General features: G+C 38.2%; 1 protein-coding gene across 1 annotated transcript; it reads left to right on the top strand.

Moving 5' to 3' along the window:
- The first annotated feature begins 6 nt into the window (after window positions 1–6).
- On the top strand, window positions 7–1741 carry LOC111869249. Its single transcript, XM_023860629.2, has 2 exons — window positions 7–687; window positions 1439–1741. The coding sequence occupies exons 1-2, from the start codon at window positions 402–404 to the stop codon at window positions 1615–1617; spliced, it is 465 nt and encodes a 154-aa protein (XP_023716397.1). The 5' UTR covers window positions 7–401; the 3' UTR covers window positions 1618–1741.
- The last annotated feature ends 8846 nt before the right edge of the window (window positions 1742–10587 follow it).

The following is a 10587-nucleotide window of genomic DNA, read 5'->3' as shown; positions in this document are numbered from 1 at the left end:
ATTATCTCCAACAACATGTAAGAATTCTACTAAGTAAATTTATTAATATAACTCCAAGTACTAAATACATCATACTAAAACAACATGTAAATAACATTAGTAAAATTATAAATCATAATCATACAGTACATGTATGACTGTAAGTTTCTGAAATAAAAGATACCAAACATACTGAATGTCGTTATGTTCATTAGACTCAATACATCACATCCAGCAAAATAAATTTACTAATCCGGCTCCAACAGTGACTTTATTTGTCCATATCAGTAGCCTGCTAAGCTCAGTGTACTGTTTATTCCAAAACAGCCTATAGCACCTTCCTGTGCATCCTGTTCTTTTCCTCCTTGCTGTTGTGCTATCCACCCCTCCACCCGCATCTACCTGCCGGAGAATAGCTGTGCATGCCTTGGGCAACCATTCAGGATTTTGATTTCAAGCTGATCATTGCTCTGGCTGTGGCAAGGACCACAAGGAGGCTACATGGGATTCTGGTGACAGCAGACATTGCTATGGCTGCGGCAAGGACCACGAGGCTACATGGGATTCTGGTGACAGCAGACATTTCTCTGGCTGTGGCAAGGATCACAAGGAGGCTACATGGGATTCTGGTGACAGCAGACATTTCTCTGGCTGTGGGCAAGGATCACAAGGAGGTTACATGGGAATCTGGTGACAGTAGACCAGGAGGTGAGTATCTGTTTTCTAAATTCAGGTCCAGCCTGTCTCTAAATTTTGGTCTTGGTCATTCCTTTGATTTCCTCATGTCTACTAGATACCCCTGGTTTGAATTTATATGTTTCAATATCTAGCCCTATCTCTTGGGCTGACTGCCATGTTTCTCATTTACCTGTGTTTTATTCTTTGCACCGTGACCCATTAACTTTTGCAGTGCATATTTCAAACCACATGACAGGCAGTGGTTACCTTGTCCAAACCCAAGTGCCTACTGTGTGAGTCACAACCTTCTTACATCTGTATTACTCATACTTATCAATTGCATGCCCACCGGACCCTAATTTTAACTCAGAAGAAAATTTCATGAGAATCTGTTTATCACTTCTCAAATTGTTTCATACATACCAATAGACAAAGAGAGAGAATTTAATGAGTAATCCACAGGGATGCATCTGAAACTTAACACAATTATTTCTTACACACAACTTGTAGTTCCAATTAAAAGACACACCCCATTACAATTTCCTTATTTAAATATCCAAGACCCCTGACCTCTGACTTCATGAAAGAGTGCTGAAGGTATTTTAATAATCTCGGTCGTCCATGAAAATGTGCATAAGAGACATATAAAGAAGCCTCACAAACCCATACTGTAAAACTAAATGAAGAATTTCAGAATAAGAACAGGCTGCTATGTGATGCTGGACTGCAATGGGTTAACTACTATTTAAAACGGGGCCATAAGGAATACGTTCTCTTTCAGAAACTATGGGAGTGTACTCACAAAATCTACTCTGTCCTCTGCCAGTGATGAGGGCAACAAATTTTGGACTGAAATCATCTCGAAAAATGGTGAAGGCCAGGCATGTATCTGTGACTGCATACCATGATCATTCCATGAGGTGCTGCAATAGAAGAAAACACCTGCATGATATAACATAACAAATGGTTTTATTTAGGTTGTGCCTCACCCAGAATACCTGTCATCTTCCCAACTTCATTCATTCATCTGTAATCTGTCAAGACGACAGGTCCGCAGTCTCTTCCAAAACAGTTCCTCCACTTGATGCGATCTAGAGCTTTCTCCTTCTGTCCACAAGGTCATCCAGCATCTTCTTACTTCTTCCTCCTCGTCTTCTGGTCACTTCTATCCGCCCCTCTATCTTTCCTTCAATAACCTTCCCAACTACTGTTATTTTAGTTCTGTTTCAGCTTCACTTTGAAACTATTCCAGTTATGCCCTTAACAAAAGACGGAACTTAATATTTAAAAACATTCAACAACAGAGAGGGAGAACACAAGCCTTTCCATTATTGTACTTTTCTATGGACAGAACTGTACTCTACACAAATATCTAATAATGACTTAAATATTCAAAACTGAAACCAGTGCATAAAAAAGTGAAAAGTCTTGCGTATCGGGCCAACTTCATTAATAAAAGTATTATACAAAAACATTTAAGGAGGTACATAAAATGTATACAAAAGTATGCAGTCTACACAACAATGAATGAATGTATGAGGGGTAGGTCTTCTCGGCCCTTGCACCGCGGCCTACAGTGGTCTATTGTGCTTTCCCCTTTTTCTTTTTTAATTATCCCTTCAGCAACCCCGCGCTTCGGATGAAGCATAGGATTTTGAATGTGGGGACATCAAAATAGTCTAAGCTAATGCCTCACATTCACACAGGATATGTGTGGCTGTTTCGTTTTCTTCCTGACACCTTTCACAAGTGGGACTATCATGTAGTCCCAGTTTGAATAGGTGTCCTTTGAGGTGGCAGTGTCCTGTAAGTAGTCCTGCCACTCATCATAGCTGGATCCTGTTTAACTTCAACAGTTCCTGCACTCGTTCAGTAGAGGGTCCTCATATGAATCCAGTTGCTTGCCTGAGTCCAATTAAGGATCCCCAGTTTTTCTTGTGTTTCATGTTACTCCAGCCTCTGATTGCCTGTGTGGAAACTCCTATAGAGATGCCACAGGCTGGTTCAGGTCCTATGAATGGATGTTCAGCTCCAATCTGAGCTAATTGGTCTGCTGTTTCATTACCAGCAATACCTTCATGCCCCGGTACCCACATCAGTTGTACCCTGTTATGTTTGGCCAGTTCCATGAGGGTTTGGGGGCAATCGCAGACCAATTTTGAGTTTATCTGGTGTTTGTCAAGCGCTTTAAGTGCGGCTTGGCTGTCAGATAGAATGTAGTTTTTCCTATTTCTATAGTTCCTATCTAAATTTCCATAATACATGCCTTAATGGCATATACTTCTGCCTGGAATACTGTCATGTATTGCCCAAGGCCGAAACTAAGTTTCTGCCTTGTGCCATAGCAGTACACACCAGCTCCAGTGCCTTTATTTATCTTGGAACCATCTGTATATCCGATCAATCCCCCTTTTCTATCGGGCCGAAACCCGTGTTCCCATTCACTCCTGTCAGGAAATTTGACCGTGAAGGGTTTTTCATATACATGTATCAGTATCATTTTGTCGGACCCCATTTGTAATATGGGTTCTTTTTTCATGTCCTGAGTTATGTATGCATGGCCAAAACCAGATCTAGGTTTCCATTGTTCACTGCACTGGAGACGGTAGATTCCTGCCCTGGCCTCTGCCTCCAACTGTAGATGCAGTGGTGGGAGTCCAAGGAGTATCTCTAGTGCAGCTGTTGGAGATATTCGAATTACTCCTGTGACACCTAAGCAAGCCAACCTCTGCAATTTGCTAAGTTCTGTCTTGCTTTTCTTGAGTTTGACTCTGGGCCACCATACTGTGCCACCATAAGGAATTATGGGTCTCACAACCGCAGTATATATCCAATGCACAACGTTTGGTTGCAGTCCCCATGTTTTACCAAACATGCTTCTGCATGTCCAAAAAAGCCTTATAGGCTTTATTAATGAGCTTGTCCAGCTGCTTTTTCCATGTCAGTCCCTTGTCTAATTCTAGACCAAGGTACCTGACATAGCTGGAGAGCTGGATTGTCTTATTGAAGAGAATCGGTTCCTTAAGACCCTTTACATTTCTCTTCCTAGTAAACAGTATAATTACCGCCTTGTTGGGATTGATGGAGAGACCTGTTCTTTCACACCATCGTTGGACCATGTGCAGAGCTGTTTGAACACACTCTGATACGGTCGAAAGGAATTTTCCATTTATGAGGATTGCTATGTCATCAGCATATCCTACTGTATAATACCCATCATCATTAAGTCCCCACAGGAGATCTTTGACGACCAGGCTCCACAGCAGAGGCGAAAGTACGGCCCCTTCGGACGTCCCCTAGCCCCCAGGGTCTCTCCCGATAATGTAGCAGCTATGGTTCTGCTTTCCAGCATAGCATTGATCCATCTGCATATTGCAGGCTCTATGCCATGCCTTCCAGCAGCCTGTTTGATTACATCAAATGAGGTTCTATCAAAGGCTCCCTCTATATCAAGGAATGCTCCAAAGGCAATATCCTTGTGTTCAATTGCACTTTGTAGGCATGTTTGTTTCGGTGTACAGGATATGTCCTCAATACCCTGTCCCTGATATACCTATCCACTATTTTCTCCATTGTTTTCAACAAGAAAAACGACAGGGTAATAGGACTATAAGCCTTAGCCTCAGTATAATTAAGTTTCCCAGGCTTTGGGATAAACGTCACCTTAACTTGCCTCCAGGCTACACAACAACAGTCTGTATTTAAAACAAAGTAGACACTATCGTATAAACATTGGTTTCATTGACGCTACATGTTTCAACCCTTATACTGGGTCATCATCAGGCATTCAATGATACCAGACTCAGTTGTTGAATTGCATCAAACAATTTACATCTAATTATGCAATAAGGATCCTTATTGTGCACTTGAGTGTTCTTAAATGCATAAATTGAGTCTTTCAGTTAAATACTCAGATAATAAAAATTAAAAAAATTAGAGACTAAAGATTAAAACATAAAAGTAAGAAGTAAAGATATCCATGTAACAGGCCGTGAAGGACCATAGGGTTCTGAGACGTTGAGGGTCCCACATTATCTAGACAATCAGCTCAAAGATGGCGGTAAGGTTGTCAGCCTTACACGCCGGCCGCACTTTGCTCCCCAGGAAAATGATTTAAGTAATTCCTGGTACTCATTTCTGTTAGAGGCTGAGTCGACCCCATTGCCATAGTGCGGCTGGAAGGATTAGGTCAACTGAAAAAAATCCAATGACCTCATCGGGACTTGAACCTGCGACCTTCCAGCTTGTAGCATAGTGCTTCAACCAACTACGGTACCATGTGATTAGAACATAAAAATTGTACTAAAATGGAAATGAATTTTGTGATAAATCTAAAACTTTGTGACTGCCACGTGTTGACGTGATTTTCTGGTGGTAGAAGCGACTACAGTGTGGGGTGCCTGCATATAAGGATCTTCTCACATAAGTTAGGTCATGTAGTCTTTACTTTACTATTGTCTTGTGGAGCTTATGCTCATTATTCTGTATGTCACCCAACAGGTTAGTCTCTACAAATAACTGATGTACGCCAATGCCTTTATGAAGTATCTGATCTGATCACTAGTTGATCTGTTACATAAAATCCTACGCTGATGATACCCTATAATTTCATCTATATACGGACTTGATCTTGACAGATGATATTGGATAAAATTATATATATACATGCAAGTAATAATGATTGTTCTTCAATATAACTCTGTGTTATAAGAGATGGCTGTAGATATGTAAATAGTTGTTACAACTTTGTATTTATATTTATATTCATTGTCTACTAGTACTGTATTTGTAATATGACATGTTCTACATTCTTGGTGTATACCTATGCAGGATCTACAGAATGTAAATAAATTCTGCTCTAATCATGAGGATCTATAAACCTGCTTGTCAACCATACTTCCCTCAAAATTTGCAGACTTTAACGTTTTACCGCATTATGTAAATTTACTGCATACTGATGATAAAAACAACAGCTTATTCAAATATCCTCTATGCCCCGCATCCTATTCTTATCATCTGAGCAAGGGACATTCAATTTTGCCATGTTCTATGGCAATGCAAGTGGCAACTCTACTGTACTCAAAAAGGATTAATAAATAACTGTCCATTTCCTTGTTTTAGTTCCTGGTTTTTAACGATGATTATGACAATACCTCAAATTCTGTTGCTCTCAGCTGTCCAAAAAATACTTTCTGCATTAGATTTCCCATCAAGATTACCAAGATGAATGCCTGGATATATTACCTGTAAAACAAAAACATATGACAATACATACACATGCATACACACATGAAAACCATAATCAGTTGAGCTAAGAAATTCACCATCTTTTGTGTAGCACAAAGGCTCATTACCATATTCACAAGCCACCATCCTAGGTCATGCATCCACAGCCTCACACTTTAGTCTATATTCATTTTCATATTATCCTCACTTCTATGCCTAATTCATCCAAGTGGTCTCTTACCTTCAGGCCTTTTGAATACAATTTTGTGTGTATTTCTCTACTCTTCCACCGATACTACATGCCTGCCCATCTTACCCTCCTTCACTTGATAATCCCAATATTCTGCAAAATGTATACATGCAGCTCTTCATGTTCTCCAGCTTTCTGCTATATACATATTCTCAGTATCCTATTCTCAAAACCCTTCTACCTGTGTTCTCTCTTTAGGGTGAGATCAAGTTTCATACCTACACAGAACAGCAGGCAAAGTTGATTACTTTCCATACAATACGTACAATTCTCTGTATGATGAAGCCCCAACTATTCCATTAATTAATTCATAACATTATTGGACCTCCTACACGATTTTATAAGAAACTCAAATTTACTTCGTCGACAGAAATGTATGAAAAGTAAAACCAATGACCGATTCGATGTTACTAAACATCAATCAAATTTTAATTTTAATTTTATATATGACTTGTTATTGTTTTAAACAACCTACTTATTGTATTCTTGTGCAAATTAACTTAAATGATTTATAACATTGTATCAAATTTTACGTACTGCAGTTCAATGGTGTACGATTGTTGAAGTGTGGCCAAAACATGTAGCAGAACTATACTGAGCATTGTCCTTGAAGTTCTATATTTGCTGTGTTGTGACGGTCAAATAAAGAGATTGTATATATTGTAACAATATTGTATATTGTAATTGTATATATTGTATTCTTGTGCAAATTAACTTAAATGATTTATAACATTGTATCAAATTTTACGTACTGCAGTTCAATGGTGTACGATTGTTGAAGTGTGTTTGCCTGATGATGGCCACTTGTGGCCGAAACATGTAGCAGAACTATACTGAGCATTGTCCTTGAAGTTCTATATTTGCTGTGTTGTGATGGTCAAATAAAGAGATTGTATATATTGTAACAATATTGTATATTGTAATTGTATATATTGTATTCTTCTGCAAATTAACTTAAATGATTTATAACATTGTATCAAATTTTACGTACTGCAGTTCAATGGTGTACGATTGTTGAAGTGTGTTTGCCTGATGATGGCCACTTGTGGCCGAAACATGTAGCAGAACTATACTGAGCATTGTCCTTGAAGTTCTATATTTGCTGTGTTGTGACGGTCAAATAAAGAGATTGTATATATTGTAACAATATTGTATATTGTAATTGTATATATTGTATTCTTCTGCAAATTAACTTAAATGATTTATAACATTGTATCAAATTTTACGTACTGCAGTTCAATGGTGTACGATTGTTGAAGTGTGTTTGCCTGATGATGGCCACTTGTGGCCGAAACATGTAGCAGAACTATACTGAGCATTGTCCTTGAAGTTCTATATTTGCTGTTTTGTGATGGTCAAATAAAGAGATTGTATATATTGTTACAGTTTTGTATATTTAATCTTTACATTCTTGTGTGGAAAACGGGAAGAAAAAATATTTTGAATTAAACGGTAGCAAATTTTCCCCAAATTTAACCTGCTCTTAATTTATTTCCTTACAGAGTCTTGATCTGTTACTCTCATTCCCAAATATTTTAACTTTGTCATATTTTTTAAGGATCTTCTGTCTTCATATTATGATTTTACCCTGCATTCTTGTGATGAGACGCGAAGATACCGTAAAGCTCTCAATACACCATGTCTACACCAAGTTTCTGTAATTCTCTTTATGATATTTATGTCTTTGCCTAATTAATTAACATCTTCTGCATAATTCTGAAGCTGATATGCCCCACTTAATTCCAACAATTACGATTTTCTTGCAATCCAACAAAAAGAAGCAGCAACAAATATTAACTGAATATTGAAATACTACACTGTTACGGAAGCAGAATTTAATAAAATGTGAAAATTCATGATAGAAGGGGTTTCATACAATAAGAAAATTATTTCGTCCAGATCCATAAGCAATCTCATGCGCACTAGACATATCTTCAGTCAATTTGACTGCAAAATTTGTCTCTCACTTATGATTATGCTATCCAAGTCTACCAAACTTCTTGGGTACATTAAGTAATTTTCTTAATATAAAAATAAATGCCTATTCATAAGTCAAATTTGGAAAGTTTGTGGAGTTGTGGCATTTTGAAAGTAATATGAAGACATACCAGAAATAAAGGTACTTAATGAAGAGTTTCACAATAACATTAATATAAAACTAAAATGTCTTCATTAAGAAAGCATGTTACAAAAACTGTTCAAAGTAACTGACTGCCACTTCAATGCACATGAGAGCACAAGGCTGCCAACCACATCAATGACATACCATGCTACAAAATGTGGATTCAAGTTAGAGGCAGACATTCCGCACAGTCTTTTGTAACATAACACTTATAACACTTATTTCAGTTTTACACTGCAGAAAATGTGGAATTTTCAATAAACATACTATTTGTAATAAATCTTAATCTTAGTTTCAAATAGCCATGCCTCCATAAACCTCTTAAATTGGACACATATTAAAAGGACATTTTTAACCCATCCACTTGTTTAGTGTACCCATGAAGACTGGTACACTCCTCCCAAAACATCCTGCACATAATTAATAAAGTTGTAAAGATATACAAATACGGGTGGTCTTTTCTATTTCACAGATTTTCAAATGCTAGCCATACTCTGATCACAGATATTACTAAATAAAACTGGTCTAAAATTATGAAATACATATCCGAAATGATACAATGAATTGTAACATTTGACATTCACAAACTTCGACAAAAAAAAAAAAGGACCAAAATATTAATGCAAAAAGTGGCACCCACTGGGTGAAATTCGGGGGTTTAGTGGCGTCCTATCATTAGGACTCGGTCCAAATGCAGTGGCAGAACCACAACTTTCTTGACTGTCTCATGTGTCTGTCTTTTTCCTTTAAATCAAATTCTGTTGCCCTTCTTGGTCTCTATGTTCTGTCTATCAATTGCTGCAATCGTTTCCTGTGTAAACTGTAAGGGTACGGCCTGAGTGCAGCGGGGCGTGGAGCTGAGAGTGGGCAACTTTATGGCAGGGATAGCAGCGGCCGCTGCTGTGTCCTCAGTGCACCTGCAGCGTTCAGCGTTTTCAGGTCACAGTTTCCGGAGAAAATGGATTCAGATGACTTATTACTTTATATTATTTTAGAAGAGAATACAATTCTTAAAGCCAATTTATTCAGTGAAAATAATGGCCCAAGTGTTGTAGTAAAACAAAGAAAACTGTTTGGAGAGTTTAACACATTATATGAAAGAACAGAGCCTGTTAAATTTCAAGAATATACAAGAATGTCTTGTGTCCACTTTTGACTATATATTATATATTTGGCCTCGAAAACGTAGTTTTTGAATATCAGTCAATTTTTTCATTGTTGGCAAGATGCTCATTAAAAACAGATAATCTTCATCTGTCTTTAGTTTCCTGTCGATTTCAATTTCTGACAGACGCTTTTCTATTAGAAGAATTTTCTTCTTTGCTAACTCTAACATATCTTCCCTAAGAGTATTAGCCGTTCGAATCCTGGATATGGATGATGATGATGATGATGATGTAGGTGTCACATGAGATGCTGAAGACTGTATCTCTGAACCTAAATCATCTTGGTTCATGAAAGAAAGGCTCCGTGTGCCTTGCATGTCATTTTCACTACTATCTAATTTACCCACGGTCTCTGCTGGTATTAATTCATCCTTCATAAATGGCATGAGTTGGAAATACTGCCATGAAGATGTGAAATATGCAGGTGCTTCCGCTCCAGACGTAGAAACGGGTTGCTTCTTCAACTCTTTTCTATATTGATCTTTCAGATGTTTCCATCGCTTTTTCAGCATTTCCTCTGAAATTAAGAACACTAAATTGTGTATTTTTTGCAGGTATCTTGCTACAGGAGTGGCATTCAGAGCTTTAGTTTTTAATTTTCTTATGGGAAAAACAACTGTGGCTACGACAGTATATGAAACATGTTCTGCATTGTGGTCAGAACTGGTTAGCATACACATGCCACAGCCATCTCAAGATGACCTAAAGGAAATTGCGAGGGATATTAACAGACTGTGGGAATCTCCAAACTGTACTGGTGCAATTGATGGGAAGCACTGTGAAATAATTTGTCCAGCCCATTTTCTGAGAAAACATAAGAACACAATAAAATAAAAATATAAATACCTTCCATCCCAAGTTTTACTGCAATTTCATTCCATGTTTTCTTCGCTGTCGCCCTGCTTTTGTACAACGGATGGCGAGAGAGCCAGATTTCAGGTTTTCCTTGAACTTCCGAAATTATCTCCTCAAAAGACTTCTTCCAAACCAAAACGCTCCAAACGCTACTGAAACACAAACTGGTTTGACCTGCACGCTGCACGAACCGCTGCACTTAGGCCCTTAGGTCGTACCCTTAACGCCCTTAACCCCCTTAACTGAGGGGCCCATAAAGAGGGAATGTGTATGTGCTGCCATCTAGTTCTGTTGAGCTGGTGATGCTGACG

The sequence above is a fragment of the Cryptotermes secundus genome, unplaced genomic scaffold, assembly GCF_002891405.2.
Source record: "Cryptotermes secundus unplaced genomic scaffold, Csec_1.0 scaffold5038, whole genome shotgun sequence".
NCBI lineage: Eukaryota > Metazoa > Arthropoda > Insecta > Blattodea > Kalotermitidae > Cryptotermes > Cryptotermes secundus.
The sequence above is the reverse complement of the archived record's forward strand: the minus strand, read 5'-3'. Positions and strand labels throughout refer to the sequence as shown.

Bases quoted from the DNA above. Each gene is read 5' to 3' on its own strand.
- LOC111869249 (XM_023860629.2), top strand. From the start codon at position 402: ATGCCTTGGGCAACCATTCAGGATTTTGATTTCAAGCTGATCATTGCT. The intron at 688-1,438 runs GTGAGTATCTGT...GTTCTCTTTCAG, and splicing joins TGGTGACAGTAGACCAGGAG to AAACTATGGGAGTGTACTCA.